General features: G+C 37.6%; 2 protein-coding genes across 4 annotated transcripts; one reads left to right on the forward strand and one right to left on the reverse strand.

Moving 5' to 3' along the window:
* The first annotated feature begins 796 nt into the window (after positions 1-796).
* On the forward strand, positions 797-10,398 carry zbtb32 (zinc finger and BTB domain containing 32). Of its 3 annotated transcripts, none has more exons than XM_032559590.1 (6): positions 797-898; positions 1,200-1,292; positions 3,167-4,216; positions 5,134-5,240; positions 6,969-7,127; positions 8,848-10,398. In XM_032559590.1, exons 2-6 carry the CDS (start codon positions 1,288-1,290, stop codon positions 9,075-9,077), a joined length of 1,551 nt encoding a protein of 516 aa, XP_032415481.1. In that variant the 5' UTR covers positions 797-898; positions 1,200-1,287; the 3' UTR covers positions 9,078-10,398. The 3 variants fall into 3 exon arrangements, with proteins under 3 accessions (XP_032415481.1, XP_032415484.1, XP_032415482.1); XM_032559591.1 differs by having other exon boundaries at positions 805-898; positions 1,224-1,292; XM_032559593.1 differs by lacking the exon at positions 1,200-1,292 and having other exon boundaries at positions 798-898.
* A 1,262-nt stretch (positions 10,399-11,660) lies between these two features.
* On the reverse strand, positions 11,661-19,802 carry kcnj20 (potassium inwardly rectifying channel subfamily J member 20). Its single transcript, XM_032554232.1, has 3 exons — positions 18,699-19,802; positions 16,081-17,314; positions 11,661-12,291 (listed from the first exon to the last, which is right to left on the reverse strand). The coding sequence occupies exons 1-3, from the start codon at positions 18,870-18,872 to the stop codon at positions 11,930-11,932; spliced, it is 1,770 nt and encodes a 589-aa protein (XP_032410123.1). The 5' UTR covers positions 18,873-19,802; the 3' UTR covers positions 11,661-11,929.
* Between the last annotated feature and the right edge of the window lie 1,471 nt (positions 19,803-21,273).

Below are 21,273 nucleotides of genomic sequence, written 5' to 3' on the forward strand. Positions count from 1 at the left end.
CACGTACTGGTTTTAAACAAAAAGCTACAGAAAACCTAATGTAGGACTAGCCAACCGCTGTGGTCTGTTTAAGTGACCATCTCTCTACAGTTGGCCTATTTTTGATGGTTGTCACATTAACATCTGACATATCTGACAAAAGGGAAAAGCAGACATCTCTATTTTGAGGGTGCACGTTTGCAAGCCTGCCCTCCCTGCATGTCAGTACCAATGGGCTTTGGCCTGCATGTTTCCTGTCACAGACCAATCACTTTCAAGTGGTTTCTGTCACAGCACAGAATACTCTATTAATGTAGTGACCAGCACACGATGGCTGCAGGGGTAGGAAACCATCTACGGTTGTCACAGGTATATAGCATCACACAAATATCCCGCCACTGTCCTCATTTTTCTCCCTCTCCCTACTTAGCATTTCTCCCTTTCTGCATTTATATCTATTTGTCTATCTGTATCTATATCTATGTATGTAGATATATAGTTATAGATTTTATAGACATGTATATATGTATATGCATGGAGGTGTGTGTGTGTGTGTGTGTGTGTGTGTGACAGAGAGAGAGGAAGAGAGAAAGAGAGAAGGTTTTTAACTTTTGCTTTTGAGGTGTACTTCTATTGTATGAACAATAATAGAAACTTCCTTGCACTTTAAACAAGCATAGCAGTTTTATAACATGTGGGTTAATAAAACAGAAAGTGGCTTTGTTATAGCATGAAGCAAGCCATTTAGCTCTATAATCAATGCACCAATAGGAGACTTGAAGAGGAGGGACCGTGAAGACAAAGAGGAAACCACCTTGTCCCACAGACCAACCTGTGCCCCAACATTTCAGAAGTCACTGTACAGTCATGATGCAGGGTAGCTCATCGCCCTCTTGGGAGAAAACTCACTAAATACCCGGTAAGTGCCTCATTCATGCAGATTTCTGCTTTTTTCATTTTCCGAGACTTGAAACCACAAGAACATACACTTGCTCCTCCTCTGTCGTTTTTAGCACCCTTTTATTTTTCTAAAGAAAATCTAGTGAAAACTATATGTGCTCTACTGTGCTCTACTGTAGCCCACGGAGTCTTTCAAATCAGTCTTCTCTCCTTTGACTTTAATACTCTACATGCGCGCTGTGGGGAGGATGACTGAGTTCATGTCCTGTAAAAGGATGTGTAAATCTGACAAGTGCATGCATGGTTTTCCCCTGTGTAAGCATTTAGATTCTACTGTACTGCAGCTGAATGGAGCTCAAGCACCAGCTAACTGTGACAGAACTATGCAGGAGTGCACTGTGGATTTGAATGCGGTACGTGATATTCTTTTGCTAAGTTAAATATTTTTAAAAACTTCTGAAAATGTAGTTTATTAGTCAATGTCTGATAAAAAGCAAAGTGCAATCCTTAAGCTGATTTTGGTTCGAAGGCCTCCTACCGTGTTTATTATTTCAAATTATATTAATCATGGTTTCAAAGAGGAAAAGTCTTAGGAAATATAAAAAAGTTGTCTCAGTAATTAGAATAAAGCATAACAATTACATTAAAGCGAATGTAAAGTTGATTAAAAATTAATACGGAAAGACATAGTATTCCAAACTTTTAATTTGCTTCAAAGCTATAAAAGGCTAAGGCGTGTTTTATTTGTAAGGTTTTTGGAAAATGTCGCTTCAAATTACCAACAATATTCTCATTATTATTATTATTATTATTATTATTATTATTATTATTATTAATATTATGATGATAATAATAATTACTATTAGTAGTACTACTAGTAGTAGTAGTAGTAGTAATAGTAGTGTTGATAGAAGTAGTATATTTTGTTTCATATCAATGAATTGTAACTTCAAAATGCGGAACACGTAGAAAAGTCATTTATGTCGCATTGGCAAAAATTGCCCTCGGGGAAGTTTTACATCCATTTGCACAGGCGACATTCTGTACACCAATTCATGCTTGCTTTATCTACCTAAACTGAATAATAAGTGTTATTGGTATAGTATGTTTACAAAATGCTATAATGACTTTTATTCTTCCGTATATTAAGTGTACACTGAAGTGAAACCTTTAGCTTGCGTATGACCCTGATATACAGTATGTATAAAGTTGCTCTAGTGTCACTTTCACTCTCGATGCTACATTTATGGACTATGCTCAGTGTGTACGTGAGCAAAAATGGTAAAGATAAAAATCAACAGATGCCAAACTGTTGGAAAAAATAACTTGTCCTTTAAACGTATTGCTGTTTTTTTTTTTCAACATGGGAAATGAAAAGTCTATATTAAATTATCAGTCTGATGCATTTTTTTGTTAAAGTGCAGCACTAAACACTTTATTTCCAGAAAATAATTGTCTAATTATCCATTTTTCCCATCGTAGTTAGAGATCAAACAGAGAAACAACTGAAGTTGCTTAAAATTGTGCCACAGACAATTTCTGACCTCAGTTTGGAAAAGCAGCAATGCATTATAAATTGCAAGAGTCAAACATTTTCAAGACGACAGCCTTCCAAGCAGCTGGTAAACACAGCAGCAACATTTTCATCTCTGGATTCTCAATTTTAGTTGCAAAATTCCAAATATTTCTGTTTGATATGCAGATATTTACATATTACACCCCTGCACACTTTTGCATTTGATGTCTGTCACATCTAAACACAGCTTTATTGTTGTTGACGTTCAAACTTTACTCATGTTTTCTCGACTGTACAGTCATTAGTCATGGTTTCATACACTGTTAGGGCTTTGCGGCTTTTAGAGTGCTCATGTGCTCTGCGAATATCAAAAGTGTCACTTGGCAGAGTACATTTTCACAAAGCGGCATGTTTTAGCCTCATAACGCATTGCTGTGATTGAGGTAAATCTTATTGCAGAAGTATAGGAAAATGTGCACATTTTAGTCTTTGTGAAGGGTTAAAAAATTATGAGTATTAGCTTGCATACTGGATGAAAAAAAATTGTTATTAAATATTTTATAATGATTAACTAAATCTCATGTGCAATGTGTCTTGACTCTCCCGACTGACAACACTAAATTAGGAGGCAGGGGGAAAAAACTATTTAAACCACAGCAAACATTTTTTTCTGCCATTGATTTCCATTCCATAGAAAGGCAACAAAGAAAAATATTAACACAGTGTAGGAATTATCTGATCACGTCTTGTGTTGTGGTTTTCTTTTTTCAGAACCTCGTCGATATTTTCAGAACGTTCAGAAATGATCCGAATCAACAACACTCAATACTACCACTTTCTGCAGCAGGCAGATGTCCTCCGTCAATCAGGGTCGTTTTGCGATGCCATCATCTCGGTGCAGAGCCAAACATTTCGGGCGCATCGGTTAGTTCTAGCCTGTGCTAGTAGAGCCTTAGCACAGCACCTAGCCAAAGGCAACGCAGACAGCCCAGCCCATTGCACATTGGAGTATTTCTCTCCCCACACCTTCCAGCAAGTTTTAGACTTCACCTACACTCAAGCTCTTGAAGTGCCGGTGAAAGACCTGCAGCAGCTGCTACGAGCCGCCCAGGTCTTAGAAATGCAGCTACTGGAGGACCAGTGCCGAAAGCAGCTGGACAGTCTCAAAGCCAGAGAGAAGGACAAAAACGGAGAAGCAGTAGACCTCACAGAGGAAGATAAAAGTGTAGAAGAGAAAGATCAAAAGCAAAAAGGTAGACCAGTTCCTGAGGACAAAGTCCAAAAAACATCCTCCCCGGTAGAAAAGCCAAGCATTGCCATCGGCATGGAAAATGTTTCAATCGCTGATTCTACGGATATCCCCACCAGCCAAAAATCCCCAAAAAGGAAGGCAAAATTGTCCCCGATGTCAGCGACACCGTGCAACAGAGATAGTGTCATTACCAGGCCCAACACCAGCGGTTCTGCTTTCTCTTCTGCATGGGCATTCCCTACAAACATGTGGGACAATGGGAATCACTTAAACACCCTAATGCGAATTGCAGGGAACTATTCTAACTTTTTTGCATCTCATCCCCTTCCGTCCTCCAACCAGACCTCTGTAGTATGCCCATTCCCCCTCTCTTCTCAACACATGTTCCCTTTACTCAGTTCCCATTTTCAAACTCCCCTTCAAAGCACGGCACTAGGCTACTCACGTTTGCACCCCCATCCCTACGCTCAAAATCTGTACACGGAGACTTCGAGGATGGGCAGCATGATCAAGAACGGCATTTTGAAGAGAAAAAAATTGAGCCACCCTAGTCAAACTGTGGAAACAAGGTAAGACAGCCTTCTGACATAATTTTGGAAAGTTCAGTTTTTATTTTCTCACGTTGTCTCCATGTTTTTCCTACTGAAGACTCATTTTAGAACCCCCTGACTTGCTCAGTTGTTCCTTTGCGACAGCTATCGTACTTGACTCACTGCTGCTTCGGTAGGGGGGTGTGCGGGTGTGTGTGTGTGTGTGTGTGTGAGAGAGAGAGAGAGATTGAGCCTCCTGCACTTTCCTGCTCGATCGGTTTCACCTGTTAACCCTTCCCTGCCACATCAAATCTGTCGGTCTCTTAGAAACTCGTAATCCACGTTTAGATACGCAAAAATAGTTTCATTGATCCAAATCAAAGATGTTTTCCAATATTTTAGTCATTTTCTATAAATGACATTGAACTTTCTGATATTAGGAGAAAAGGAAGTCTGAGAATGGTTTTTCAAATTTCTTTTTTCATGCAAAAAAAGAGCCAAATTCTTTCAAGTCGTTCGCAACGTAAAACCAAACTATGACTTAAGGGGAGCCCCCTACACCTCCCCCTTTCTTAACAAAATTTAAGATTTTCCGCCCACTGAAACACATCTTCTGTGTTTCGACTGGCCGTGTCTACACCACAAAAACATTGTTCAGAATGTAAACGAGAGTATGTGTGGAAAAGAAGATCTTCTAAGGTGTCTCCTACTATCTTGTTCCCTATAATCAAATTTTTCACCAAAGGCAATTATTATTGAAACCCTGAAGCGGTGCTATAAATATCCCGTGGTTGGAATCAGTAGGGGAGGAAACACACCCCAATGAATTACATCTAAACTGATATTCTCTAATAAAAGGAAACTATTTTTTTCACAGATTTTTGTCTTTGGCACAGATGTTTGATTTGTACCATACCATTTGCAGGACTCAAACAAACAAAATATGCTTCTCGCAGGTATCCCGAAATGCCAAAAGTCAGAGAAAGAGCTGACGGGTGCCAACGCTGCAGTTCAAGACTCCTCTGTGATCCGTTGCTGCGGGAGTCAGCCTCCACACAACTAGGTAAGAACGTAATCAAACAAAAATGCCTTAATACTGCAACGAGCACATTAAGACCATGTCTATCACTGAAGCTACAGGAGTGTTGATCCTGAGTAAAACAGGTCAATTTAACAAGATTGTAAAATACTTATTGGCGTGACCCTTAACCTCAGCAGGCTCCAGCGATGCAACTACGCAATGGAAAGTGATAGAGAGTTGTGGTTTTGAAAGCATGGTGCAATAGGAGCAGTAGTGTGGTTACTAGATACAGCTAGATATACACAGTACAGTACATGCTGCAGTGAAAGCGTGGTTTGTCCTTAGACAAAAAAAAAAAAAAAAAATCTAACATTTGATGTTTGGATAAAGTCTTCTGAAGTCAACAGCTCACATAGGATCTGCAAGGAAGCTTGTGCAAGTGCATGAGTGAAAGTCTACAATCTAGCTGATAAAGACTTTATCTGTTCTACGATGGAACAGTATGTTCATTTTTCAGCAGCTGTGAAAAATTAAAAAGGAAGAAATGCTGCGCTGAAGCTAAGAGATGGAAGTTCAGACTTCTAAAGAAGGGGTGTGTGGGGGGGGGTGTATATATATATACATATATATACTATATATATATATATACATATATCTCAAAATACCAGCATTGCAAAACGTTGGGTATTTTGAATCGAGACACAGAGCGAAGCATTGGACAGGAAACACGCAAGCAAAGCGACGACAGATTTCTGCAGGTTGCGTTTTTTAGAGTGGTAAGTGTTCGATTGTTGTGGTTTATTCTCTCCTGTTTTTTCCCCTCACTACAGTATACTCGCTTCATATTTCAGCATCCTGTCTATAGGCTACTGTGATGGGTACAATTTCTCTAAAAAGACCCAAAAACCATACAGGCCAGCAAGAGGCTGCACTTTCTTTTTTTTTTTACCTCAAAATCACACCTTTTGTAAAAGATTTTTAAGAAGATATGCATGCAAAGCTGACAGGAAAGTATTCTTACACATGGTGAGCCTATTCTCTTGCAACAGGATGCGTCAAAGAGATGCACTCTCTGAGAAAACGGTTGCAAAATCGCTTTTTAATAGCGGTCTTTTTTTAATTATTTTTTGCTTCAAAAACAGTAAATATTTTTCCTGTTTGCTTAGTAAGTGAGGTCAGAAAGCAATGATTACTTAGCTTTTATGTTTATTGAAAAGGTACTCACGCTGAATTGACAAGGAATCAATTCTCATTTACAGCACAGACTCAGTCAAGAGGCAGCATAATGGGCAGATACAATAATCACTGATAAAAGACAATTTAAAACCTCAACACAATAACATAAAATGAGAATGGCTGGAGGTGGCAAGATTATAAAAATAATCCTCTGTAAATAGACTGGTTAATTACGACGTTTTCAAATAAAATCCTATATCTTATTTGAAGCCTACAGTACAGAAACACATCAAACCAGGTGCTAATTAGATTTCTGTTATTAGAAGCATTTATTAATCAACTGGTTTTATTCCAAATAAATAACGATTTGATTTACTCTCTTTGATTGCCTGCTATATTTTGTTTAAAAAAATGAATGCAATACCCATATTTGTCGTGTTTAAAAAATATTGAGTAATGTTTGAGGTGGTATTTCCTGTTGTGCAGTCTAGCTTTGTGTGTAATATGCAGTTTTTGAAAACATGGGTTTCACTGCTGACGAGCCTTAACACCTTTAAAACTGCTCTTTTAACTGCCTATTTTGGTTTGCCGCAGGTCAAAACTGTGATGGATGTCAGTTCTGTGGAAGAGATGCCGTGCAACACGAAGCGAATGCTAGAGACCACAGAGGAGAAAAACCCTACCAGTGCAAACACTGTCCAAAGAAGTTTAGCCTAAAACATCAGCTCGATACACATCATCGCGTTCATACGGGTAATTCTCTAATAATTGTTAACAGTTCAAAAACATACTTTGAGTCAGTATACCACTGATCTATTGATTACTCATTGTTCTAGTTGATTGGAATCAAGCTTGCAACTCTAACAACTGCGCAATACGTAGATTTATGTTTTTGTCATGTTTCAACCAAAAACTTGGGTTTATTTTGAGTTGGGAGGGTTTTATTTGATAGATTGTTATATAGTCGTTAACTGTGAAGTGTAAAACAAAAGGTAAGTTATTCACTATTTAAACAAAAAAAAAAAGGCAAAATGTGAGATACACTTTGTAATCAGGACTATCAACTGACCTTGAGTTCACCTGTCTAAAATTTAATATCAGTAAAAAAACAGATGTTCTGTGAAGGTTTCGGAGGTTTGTTAGTGAACAAACAGCACCATGAAGACCAAGAACAGCAGACAGGTCAAGTTTTCATAGAACAGCATTCAATGCATCACCCAAAAAGTAATAGTGCATAATCACTAAAGTAAAGTGTACTCATTGGAAACACTTTACAACACTTTGTTCCAACATGAATGCATTAGAGCATACATGCTCTACACACTCGCATAGATTTGGAAATGTTTTTTTTTTCCCATTGTCTTAATTGCTATTTACATTATTCTTTAAAATAGTTTCTTAATATTTTTATTTGTCTGATTACATCATTTTAACAAATTAAATCAGATATCATAATTAGTTACTCAGTGCTTTATTAGAATTTTCACCAAATACGTCTACTTGAGTAAAAATATGTTGAAGCATTGTTATTCATTCTTTAGTACAACTGTTGCCTACTCTACTCGCCTCTTTCTATCAAACAAAATCCCGATAAAATACATAGGTTTTGTGGTTGTAACGTGACAAAATTTTTAAAATGTCCTACTGCTAAGAAATGCTTTTGTGACGTACTATATGTTTGAATACTTTTAAGTTGAGGAGTTGTTACAGTATCGTATTAGTAAAAGAAATTATGGTAAAGTGTGCAATTAAGCAAATATTTTCTCTGTGGCACCTTTGAATGTTTAAAATGCCTCTTACAAATTTCTGTTTTTCCAAAGTGCTGAACATATGAACTCTGAAGAAGACCGTAATAGAGTTGTTTTCCAAGCAGCTCATAGTTTTCCACTCATTTTAATATCACAAAAAACCTAACAGAAAAACTGAAACTAACAGATCTCAATCTTCCATGAGGTGGGAGACGTGTTAATCAACAGTGTATATTAGGACTGCGTATAAATGTATATATATACATATATATATAATGTAAGCAACCTGGCTTAAAGTGACTGCCACTCCACATAAATTAAGAACAAAACTTGAGGAATCTGGAACATTCAAATGTTTCACAATTTCATTTTTATCCACATTTCTTGTGCTCTTTTTGTTTTACCATGACATAAAATCAGAGAAACAAACTGACTAAGTGGAACAATGACATGAAGTTAAGTTATGCAAGACTGGATGATTAGCATAAAAGTGTCCCAGTTTTGGTGATTTCACGCACTAACGCAATTCATTTCTGAAAAAGAAAAAAAAAAAATTACGGAAGTGGTGCATACTCGTCATTTACAGAGTTTGACAACAACAGACAAAAAAGCTCACATGCTAGAATATAAATGTGATAGCCTTTGCTGATGCTCATAGTTTGCAACCTCCCCCCCCTCCAAACACCTTAAATGTCTTCCTTCCTGTGCATTGTCTTTGCTTCAAGGAGAGAAGCCGTTTGAGTGTCGCCTCTGTGGTCAGCGCTCACGGGACTACTCTGCCATGATCAAACACCTCCGGACCCATGGAGGCGCAGCGCCCTACCAGTGCACCGTGTGCCTGGAGTTCTGCAGCAGCCTGGTCGCCATGCAGAGGCACGTCAAGAGCCACGCTGTGCAGGACTTCCCCCCTGACTGGAGCATCAACAACACCTACTTGTACATCTCCCACATATGAGGCCATCCTCATAAGCTGTAGCTTTAGTTGGCGAATCTCTTGTGAGGCTGTTTAATTTAGGTTGAATTTACAGTATGGCAGTGACACTCATAGCTAAAGATCTGCTTAACCCATACAAAAGTGAACGTTGAATAAAAACATTTCTCTAATTTGTGGTTCAAGGTCAAACCCGACATTCATGGGTGTAATATCTATGCAAAATGAAACTGTTCTCTATTTGCATTTGCAATAATCGGAAATACGGACGCAGTACTATTTCCAGTGACATTAAAGGTTTTGAAAGTGTTTACCAGGCATTAAAGCCACATCAGCATCTAATCCTCGATGCATGACGCAGGAATCCTCCCTCTGACTTTCAAAATTATTATTGGACTGCTTGCGCAAGCTGTGCAGCTTTCACCCGGGTTCACAGCGCCCTCAAGAGGACATGCAGTGAAAACAAAAATCTGCATTTTCTTGTGTTGGATCTGCCACGCTTGAAAGAACACAGGAAATATCAGAATCAGCCCTATTATCACTACACAGTAAAAATAAAACTTAATGATTCATTTAGTTAAAACCATATCATATTCACATATGCATGCTGACCTACAAATAGGCTTACCTATCCATATAATATTACACCTACTTGGGATAAAAGGTGTCAAGACTTCAGAATTAAGCGTCAAATAAGAAATATTTCATTAATTTTTAAATATAAAAATCTATCAACATAATTATCAACATTAACTGAAATATGATAAAGGTTGCATGTCCTACTTTTTAATATATAATTCTGCTGTATTACTATTTAATAAATGTTAGATCCTCTAACCAAGTTACTTTCTAATCCTCAGCTAAGAGACACAACTGTAGTCTACCTTGAACCTTGGTGCTGTTTATGTTTCTGTTTTAGGTACATAATTAATATAAAACTATTTGCCGACATGTCTAGTAAATAACCTCATTAGTGACGCTCTTTTGTTTTCTGTCATTGCCAAATGCATGGATATCAATTCACTTACATCATGTCCTTTAGATTAAATAGCACTCAGTAGATTAAATGCTTTTCACAAAATCTACACATGCGGTATACAACTGATGTTTTCTCAGTAGTTTATGTTTGCAATATGTAACATTATAAGTTGCTTCCTCCAGTCAGCTTTCTGTACAGCTTACAGGCCTGCTACCACTTACGGATAAGTGTGGATTTCAACAGCATTATCATAATAAGTATGAAAAAGAATATAGATAAATGTTTATTTCTTTTGCCAGCTAAGCATTTACCAGATAAATGTGCTATGTTACTAATTCACCAAATAAATGAGTTTGTAAGTAAAGAGGTATGTCTGCAAGTCTTTCAATTTATCCACTTACAAAGAACAGTATTTTCTTCTATTTAGGCTTTTCCCTTCAAGGATCGCCAAATGGAATCACCTCTCTATTTAATCATATCCTCTGCATTTTTTACCCATCCTCCTTCTTGGTCTTTAGATTTTGGTCTTCCTCCTGCCCTGTGGCTTCAGCCACGGCATGCTTCTACTGATATACAAAGACTATGCATGGATAAAATATAAAGGACTTGGAAGTTTAGGTGATCAGATCCTACTGTCATTTCTGTTAGAAAAAATATAAAAAATCATCAGTGTTTTTATTTAAATGATACTGTTTGGTTTTACTCTCATCAGACAAATCACATGTAATGCGTCAAAAGCTATTTTGCTTATTTGTGGTGAGCTAGTTAAATAGTGTAGAAATGCTTAATGTCTTTATCAGCCTGTTAAGCTTGTGGTGGCGATGAGATGTTCTCAGAAACTAGGGGGAGTTTGTGCGAGAGGATGTGTGTGGCTGAGTGTGTATTTGGTTATGCAGTGTGTCTAGGGCCTTTACTAGCATTTGCATTTACTGCCTGTTGAACAGCTAATGGGGGTCAAAGCCTGATTCCAGTGAGACAAGCAATGATTTTTTTTTTAAGAATAGGGTTGGTTTCATGTCACAGTGACAATCCTCTGAATCAGTTGAATGATCAAAAGAGTTCAGGGTAGGCAGACAAAAGCATCTGGTGACACATACAGTATAACTCAAAGCCTATCTCCATTGTATTAATCTTCTTAATGTGACCCTTGGCATCAACAGCTGCAGTTAAACTTCTCCACAACTTTCTCCCTGACCTCACTACCACCTTCTTTGGTGTCTATGATCTTGTTTGTTCACTAAAGCTCTTTAACAAATCCTTCATAGAAGGCCTCAGTGTTTAATCAGTGTTTACTTGTGTTTAATCACAAGTAATTTATTATTTTAACAAAGGAGACCATTACTTTTTTACAAAGGGTCAGGTTGATTTGGTTAGCGTTGCAGCCTGCAACTGCCTTTATCTTTGAAAATAAAATGTTTTTGTTTCTCTAAAATGTTTAAGTGTCACAAAAAAGCAATATTTTTATCTTGAAAAGTAATTTTAAAAAATCTGACTGATAAAATTGACATCCATGACTGAAAAATAAAGTCTAGTCTCTCTGCTAAGCTGATGGTTTGCTACAGTTTGTACATCTAGAATTAGTTTTTTTTTTACGCATGTTGAATAAGTTATGAGTGGTAAGCCTTCTAACACTGTTACCATAAACTGCATCTAAAACACACAGCACATAAACTTGAAATAACTTTAGTTTGAATGAATGCGTAAATGAGGTTGTTAGCTTCCAAAGAGATGAAGAAGGGGATGGAAACGCAGTCAATTTGTTAATATAAGATTTTATTCATGCTTTTGCCTTTTATTTTTCTTTTGTTACATGCCGATATTGAGTTTTTATTAATAAATGGGTCTATGCATATTTAAAGTGAGGAGGAGGAAGTTAACAGTCCTGTAAAACATTCTATCATAGCATCTGCTTAGCACTTGCTTCACTTTCATTACCTTCTGACATTCTTTCCTCCTGAATGTCACCTATGGTAAACCGAATGTTAGACGGAGACTTGTCTTTGTCTTCTACAACTGTTCCCTCTGCCCAAGCATCCCACTCCCCGCAGGTGGTGTGGCTTTGGACTTTGCACCCTGCCAGAACCATTAGCTGGTGTGCTTGACTGGCACTGCAGTTTGGAAGCGGTACCTTGTATGTGGTGTGGAACCTACGCAGATCCACTCGAAATGAGCCTTTCTCCAGCGTCATGCAGGGTTCAAAGCGAGCGCCCCACTCAATCTCTGTTTCTATGTAAGATGTTTTGGCTTGGCACATCATTCCTGTAAAAAAGAGAAGAAAAAAGGAAAGAAAGAAGTGTAATTCACATTGTGTTCCACAAGATGTCGCTATGTGTTTGAATTTCACTGCACAGTACTTTGCGTAAACATCCTATTACTTCGATGCCATAACATTTTATTCATTGAATGTACAGTACATTTGCTTAAGGCTGAAAAAATTACAGCTGGACACGTATCATTGCTGTTGCAAAGGTATGTTGCTGTTGTAATTGATTCAATCTGACATAATTTGTATGATGACGCTGAAAACAAATGAAAACGAAGGTGAAATTACTGATAATCATGGCAATGATGTCATCTTCAGTAGTTTACCTGGAGCAAATCTGTATGAGAAAAGTACAAATGGGCCCACTCAAAGGACAAGTACCGTATGGCTTTTAGGATGCAATCGGTATTTACGTAACAAACTTGTGTTTGAATGGAAAGATTTTATCTCTTTAAATAATAACTTAGAAAAAAACAGCAAAACCAACAAATAAAATCTGACATGTAGGTGATAAAAATATAACAAAAGTAAAATGTATTAACATTTTACTAACAACAAAATCTAGGCAAAAACTTTAATTAAATTCTATAACTTCGTTTTTTTAATGATTGTGTTTGCTGTAATATAACACATCTACATTAAATTCCTTTTTTATTGGTCTGATGCAATATTTTTATCTTTGGGAATGTGAGTTTTTGGTTTTCAATAGCTCTAAACCATCAGCCTTGACTGAAAGAATTACTTTAATAAATGAGCGTACCGCCCATTACAGAAACCAGCAGTGAAATTTCCATGGGAGAAGTTATTTTAACCTCTCCGAAAAACATGAAGACCAGACTGAAGTTTGTCTGAAATAACAAGACAAGGACTTCTGGAATCATGTTCATTGGACAAATTAGTCTAAAATGTAATTATTTGGATATAGGAACAGAGGGCATGTCTAATGTAAACCAAATTATCATTTTCTTCCAAGAAAAAACCTTCATGTCACTAGTGATGGTTTTAGATGGTTTTAGAAACATCTGGCAATCTCAACATGCCAGAATCAATAGTGAATTACAAATATCAGGGGGTGTTTGAGGAAAATGTGAGAACATAAGACTGAAGCAGAACTGGATCCTGAAACAGAGCAGTGACCCAAAACAAACCAGTGAACCCACCAAGTACTGGCTGAGAAATAAGAATCCTCTGGTTCTGGGGCTATAATCAAAGCTCATATCATCCCATGCTTTGAGGATTGGAGCGACCTTAAAAACTGGTAGAAGAATACAAGAAGTATCGCAATGATATTATTTCAACCAAATGTAACTACAGTACTTAGGAGGTGTGGTGGCTGAACTTTTTTCCTGTTAGAAAATGCAATTTGTTTACATATTTTATTTAATGAGTAACAAATGGCTCATATTTTTGCTCACATTTAAGTCACTTTATGTTTGAGATATAAGTTATTTAAAATAGAAAAAAAACTCATTTAAAATGATCAAAGAAATTGTTACGTGAATGTGTTTCAGAAACGTTACAAAGCATGTGACATTTGAAACTGTTGTTATTCATGTTTTGTTGGAAATAATCTGGTTGGTGTCAAGAGATTTGTGCAATGGGAATTCATGTCTGGAAGCCATCCACATTTTTGTAGACTTCGGAAGTAATAGCTGCCAGACCCAAAACAATGGCCTCTTTAACTGCAGTCTGTTCAGACTCTCACTTTTACAAATGTCAAACACTGCCGCAAAAATAAAACTAAAAACAAGACAGATTGAAGTGATGAAAAACTATTTTCTTTAAAAGAGTCTAATTTTTTTTTTTTTTATTGGACAGAGAGCAATTCTATAAATCAGACTCAAAATGTTGGCCACTGGGTTTGGTTTTAGTCAATGGGTCCACGGCAACGCCAGTGTCCCAAAGAGAATTCAAGGATTTAGTCCCAGAGCCAAACCTCAACATCTCGCATCTCACTAGTAAAAATATGTGTGTGGTCTGTAGAAAGTTAACATTGTCTGGACTCTTGGAATAGAAGAGACTCTTTCAGTTTGACTGTAACAATGATAATGCCTTATTAAATTATTTCCTTTAATCTCATTACTTTTTGTAATGTTGTAGTCACAATCATGGGAGTATTTTATAAAACCTTCATGACACACTAGTGCATAAGTGTGATGTGAAAGAGAGATGTAATGGTTTTCAACATTTCTTTAGAATTAAAATCTTTAAAATGTGGCATGCACTTGATATATTCAGCACTCTTTACTCTGGTAGTCCTAAACAAAAATCCAGTGCAATCAAAAGGAATTGTTGATGGGAAGCCTTGTTTAGATCTCAAGCTAATCTCCAAAAAAAAATAAAAATAAAAAACCATCCACATGACAAAGATGGTAAAAAACATACATCAAATGCTTGCATCTGCAGTTGTAGAGAAATTGGTCTTGCAAAGTAACAACCTCAGGGACATAATACAAATGTAGTGTAATGGATTTCATCAGAATGACAGTAAAAATGAGGTTCCAGAACGCCAGTTGCATCTCACCTGGTATTTTTGGTTCGGTTACAAAGCAAAAATTCATATATATTCATAAACTTTTTTAAAGAGCTTATGAAATTTAGCAGTGACGTGCGGTCAGGGGAGGCAGGTGAGGCAGTGCCTCACCAGCCATCATGGAAAGAAAGAAAATATATAATCATAAAGTAATTTAAATTGTTATATTCATCCGGTGGTTTGTACTAAAAAATATTTATTTTTCATGTAGCTTCACCAATTTCGATTTTTATTTGTTCAAAATCGCTGAATTTTCTTATTTTCCCATTCAAATGCTTGGAAGCGATGCCGGTGAGGCAGCAGCGAGCTCTGCCTCACCTTGGATTGCGCAACCCCTGGCTCTGCGCTGGCTGCTAAGCGGAGAGAGCATGTTGCTGTACGGCGTCAATAAAATGGTTTAAACAAATTTAATATGTGAACTTATTTCCAATAATTTAGCTTATGTATATAATGTACAGTGCTTTTTGTCACCAACTGTGTTTGTGTAACGTGTTTCGTGTAATGAGCGATTATAAACGGCAGAGAACAGGTTCGAGGTGAGGCAGGCAGTTCTCTTGCCTCATGGCAGGGGGCGCTCAAGATCCCAGACGTTCGTCTTGTTCACTCCTCAACTGCCGAGTAAGTGACAGCGAGCTAGGCTAAACGATTCGGGAAGCAAGTCAAGTGCAGCGATAGATTATAATAGAGATGGTGATTTTTTTCCTCTCGCTTATCCCGACTTTCGACATGGATGACTACATTACAACACTAAAAAAGTTTTCTCAAGTGGACTTTCAATCGAAGCAGGAGATAATAACCAAAGGAAGACCAACGCCGGAGCTGAAAGGTTTGTTTATTTTGTTTTGTTTTTTAAGGAAATGTGTGTTTTGTGAGCTACAGTTTGTATGTGTAAGAATGCAGAAGTGAAACATAACCTGTAAACTGCTGTCAATCTATGCATCTATTTGCAAATCTGATTCTGATGACGTCAGTGCCTCACCAGCTATGAACCTCACCGCACGTCACTGAAATTTAGTATTACTACAATAGCTTAGCAATAAAACAGGTGAGTCTTTATATAAGCTGTGATGGTTTGGCTTACTGACTAAGTAAACCTTTGATTTTAATAAGGTATTTTTGCAAAAGAAGATAGACATAAAAATCAAACTGGGAGAAAAAGACAGAAAAAATTTTAATTACTATGGAAAATAAATGTTGGGAATGTTAAGATTCTACTCTATTTGTCCTTTCTCTGGAGTTAATTGTTACTGACCTGTGGCCTCGACTATCCCCTCCAATATCACAATTATCTCAAACTGCTGTCGTCGGAGTTGCTCCGGGCCCAGGTCCCACAGCGGGCTGCTTGCACCAATATTGTGTTGAATGACTTGAGGTTCAACCAGGAAGAGGCGGTCTGATCCAGTTTCATATCCGAGGTCAATCTCTGTCTGCTCCAGTGGTAGAAATTCCCCCTCGGCTGTCTGGCGGGACTTAATCAACTTTGCTCGAACCTTTGCATCCACCATGTGGCTCTCGCGCAGGTCTCCAAGGCGAAACATCAGGCATAGCTGGTCATCGCGGTTTGCAATGACGCACGTCCGGCTGAAAAGAAGCGTCTCGGCTCGCTTTTTGGGACGAGATATTTTCACAAACATGCAGCCCACCATGAGAGCATCTATCATGGAGCCTACGATGCACTGCATCATGACCAGCAGCACACCCTCGTGGCAGGTGGGGGAAACAGTCCGTGAGCCATAACCAATGGTACGCTGTGTCTCCACGGAGAACAGAAGAGCCGATATGAAACCATCTATTCCCAAATAGCAGTGATTTTGGCCTACATACTGGTTCCGAGTTGTACCACCAGGTTGTTCTTGACCTAGGTCACCCCGAATGGATGCATTAACATAGTAAAGGCCAGCAAATAGGAACCAGGTTGTAATATAGCACATCATAAAAACAAATAGAAACCAGCGGTATTGGAGGTCCACAAAAGAGGTGAAGATATCAGAAAGAAAACGCCCCCTTTCATCAATGTGGCCTAGATTGACTCTGCACTTTCCATCCTTGGACACGTAGCGAAGTTGCTCTCTGGTTTCAGGAGGAAGTCTGGGTGTTTGGTTGCTTTCACTTTCTAGGAGTTTACTTCGAGCCTTTGCAAGCCTCTCCATCTCCCTTCCAGGGCTAGATATGTTGCTGTGTGCTGGTGAGAGTGGGTTGGTGTGGAGAGGGCTGCTGTGGGTGAAATGAAGGGGACTGGAAGAGCCCATGTTGGGGACACTGAGGGCATGACGACGGAATTGTGAGACATTGTTGGCCTCGCTCAATGAACAGCGCCGCCAGATGTTCTGCTCTTCATCTGTGACTCCAGGGGCGCAGGGAGGTAGCAAGCAAATACTGCCTCGATAAGGAATATCCGTTGTGCTTTTGTAGCGTTTTCTGGTCGGTGCAAAACTAGGAGAAGTCTCTGCCACGGTGTCAGTAAGTGCAGCTCTGTCCGGCTTCGTCTAAGGAAAATAAACACAGTTAATACGCTTCCTGTTGGAACTACGGCCAAGCCATAAGATCATGGAGTGCATTTGAGTTCAACGCACTACAGTGCCTCAAACTTTCTAAGGAAAGTGCCATTAACTTTTCTTAGAACTTTCCCTGTTTTCTTTGCACACAACAGGGAATAGTATTAAAGCTGTAGTATTCCCTGAACATTTAAATTTACTACAGCTTTATTGCTGCGCATGGTTTTTTTCTCTCCTTTGCCATTTTATGCATGCATTTTTTGGTTTCTCTGCACTTAATTTTGGCTACAAAAATTTGCTTTCTCCCACAAGAAAGTTTAAGTGGTTAAACTTCCTTGCCCTCGAATGTCTGAGAGCAATTGCTGTTTGAGAAAATTGTTTCAAAATGCAATTACTAAGGAAAAAAATCCAGAAACAAAATTAGTCAAAAAGTTTGACACAATTTTAAGAGTTTTTTTTTCCTGTCAATATTCAAAGTTCAAATTACTTTCTTCTGCAAAACAGAGAATAATATTGTGAGGGAGATTTGAGTGATCTTCATAAAGTGTTTTTATTAATGCCTAACACAATTTTTTCACAGAACTAACATTACAGGACAGTTGTTTGTGTCGACCATGTGAAGGTTAAGGTGACCTAAGGAAGAGCCTGCCCAGGAACTGGACAGGACATTTTTCAAGGCAGAGTGTTCTTTGAAGATAATGAAACTGTTTATGTTTATTGTACTTTTAAGGATGTTGCAGAACCTCTCCCCATAAAGCCCTTTCCCAGTTCTGGTACAACACTCTTCTTTTGCCAGTAAGTTAATGAGTCTTTCCAAACTCTATGGAAATCTCACAGTCATTGATTATTTAAATATTTCCACCACAAGTTTTTATTGTTTTCATCTCTTATTCGTATATGTGCTCTTCCAATGTAAACATTTGATCACTAGATTTTAAGAAAATTGTGGAACGATGCATCAGTAATGTTACCTTTGACTTGATTAAAATAAAGGTCAGATACAAACTTTTTGACATTTTGGGGTTTCGTAATTTAACAAACTACTTGACTAAAAGGAGAAATAAGCTGGTTCAGCTTCATGAATTCATGGTTTATTTACAGGCCACGAAATGTCAGCAGGTTGAGTCAAATTGACAACCCATAAGTACAAATCGGTGAAAGGTTAAGAGAGTTGAGATAGAGAACTTGTGCACATTTTTAATCACTTGTGTAGTTTCATTACTTGATATATTATATTATTAAATATGCGGCATGTACCACAAATATGTGGATCTTGTTTAAGATATGGTAACACTCTTAAGATTAAAGCAAGAACTACACTAATTCAAGCTTCCATTTTAAACAAAACAAAAAATAGCAATAGAATACAGCTTACATTTATCAAGTAGCTCTCACAATGAATCTTCTCCCCTGTTGGCATGGAATGGACCACCATAATAGACTGTGGGTGACTAGTTGTAGAGGTCTGTTGTCCTTTTGTCCGGACCTGCGTCGATCCACAGCACTGGGTGGTCTCCACATTGCTGTCTTCTCTTGCGCCAGGGTGCATCACAGAAACGGGACAAAAATAAACACTAGCAGCAAAGTATGATCATGATGATGTCATTGTCAAAGTTCTTTGCTTGATTAAAAAACAGCAATACAATTAGGTTCCAGCATCCTGACCAATGCCAGCAACTACATCTGAGCTTCTTAAAAGTGACCTAAACACAAGTTTAGCAATTATAAATCCCATCTGAGATGAACTGACTAAAGTTTGTGTACCTTTAGTGGCAATGAGCCGCTAACAGTAGGAGGAAAGGCTTTACAGATATATCTTCTCGAGCTAGAGTTAAGCTCCTGCTTTATGCTGCCTCAGCAGTACTCTCACTGTATCCCTCAGAGTAGATCATCTATCCTTCGATTATACAACATCTATGCAGGACGGGCCTGTGGTTATTGAACTGGCAGCAGTAAGAACAACTTAACTTTAAACAAGACAATCGAGACAATTTCTCAATTTATTCTTGCTTGTGAGGAAACAGGCCAGTATAGTGATGTCCTAAACAACTAAGTTTTATGCACAGTCACACCACCTCATGCCACAGATAAACAGAGTCACTTTCCACTGACCCCCACCTGAGTGCAGCAAAACAGGTGTAAAAGGATTTTATTACACGCCATTTCCAAAGTTACAACCTTGCCTGATGTATTACCCTCTTATATGCTGTCTTTTGGTCATAAACGTTCTTCTCAGTATGTACAACCATGTTCTCTTTACTCAGACAAGCCATATATTTTCACACACAGATGAGCAAAGTTAATCATACCTATGAACATACTTACAAACATGCTTTTTGTATCATTTAGTATAATAATGATATAATAGAGTATTTTAGTGATGGCAATATTGGTCAGAAAATATCTAGAAAAAGTTTTGATTCCACATGAGCTGGATAAGTAAGCTCGTAGTTGCAAGTTTTCCTAATTCAAACCAGGAGGCAGCATTGATTGAAAGGAAAAGGGAAACTTCTTTGGTTGCCTCTTTATGTAAATATATGTGGTTGTAATGACTTTAAATGTGTTAATGCAGACAAATAAACCCTTCTCTTCTGTGCCGGAATTTAAAATACATTTTGTTGAAGTTATGAATTTATTTCATTATTTATTTTAGCCAGAGGTTGCAGATTTCTGGTTTATACCATTGTCAAGATGATGTCTCTCTGTATTGCACTGTTTGTATTGTTAGTTTAATGCATGCTTCTTCAAAGTAATTATCCTCCTGGAAATATACCAGAGGATACTTTTAGCTTTTCCATCTGCCAGTTCTTTTACTGGCATTCCAACGAAAGAAACTGGAGTCAGTTTTAATTTGCACAAGACCAAAGTCTAGTTTATTCTTGACCACATGCAACACAATCTAATTTGCCATAGGCTAATACTGTGGACAGGTTAGCCTCTACCCATGTCAATTTGTTGAACTGTATTACAAAAGTGTGTGTTATTTGTAGCTAATTGCAACAGACCTACTGATAGTAGAAGACCTTGAAGACACTACAGTGTTCTGGTCTCAGCTCCAAGAAAATTATGTTAATGAAAACAAAGTTCACATGGAATTGATTAAAGGTCACAAACTGTTATCCAGTCAACAACTGTGTGAATAAAATATTGTCTGAAACTCCATAAAAGACAATGGTGAATGACAAGTGAATTAACTGGTCATTCACAGTTAATGACCAGTGAATGACAAATGTAAGTTTAGAACAAGTGATCACAAAGGAACCAATTCTAGCAATATAATAAATAAAAAACTTCAACTTAATGTTATGTATATAAATATTACAGTATTTATATTGGCAGCATGTGTTTCACTGCCTGTGTTGTTTAATCGTTGAAGGATTTAATGAACATAAAAATAAAATGATTGTCCTTTTTCCTTTTGAATCAGGTGATCAAGCACAACACTTCCAGTTAACAGCAGCTTGGTTTTCCCCCTATAGTGACTTTATTACACCTTATACTGGGACCACAGCATGAGGTCAGACTGACCACCTTGGGGGGGGGGGGTTCCCAGCAGAAACTCGCTACATTGTTATTAGTTGGACTTTTACAAACCATATTTATATTATATCCTTCTTCTAAGAAATCTAGGTCCAATACAAAATAAACAGAACCGTTCACCAGTTAGCTAGTCAGTAAATTGTAACTAATGAAGCACTTGTCACAGAAAAAGTCATTAAGTGCTTCATAAAGTAGGAGCATAAAACTGATAAAACAAGGCAATAAATAATTTTAATGATACATATAATTAAAAACATCTAGAATGTTTATCACATTTTTATAAGAATGTCTTCAGCTACTTTGTGAATGAGTCAAGACTACCAAGATGTCAAAACAAAGAAAATAATCACATTAGAACCAGACTTTTTAAACAATGAATTTATAACTTTAAATACTGATCCTGCGCAATT

Source organism: Xiphophorus hellerii, chromosome 3 (assembly GCF_003331165.1).
Source record: "Xiphophorus hellerii strain 12219 chromosome 3, Xiphophorus_hellerii-4.1, whole genome shotgun sequence".
NCBI classification, from domain to species: Eukaryota; Metazoa; Chordata; class Actinopteri; order Cyprinodontiformes; family Poeciliidae; genus Xiphophorus; species Xiphophorus hellerii.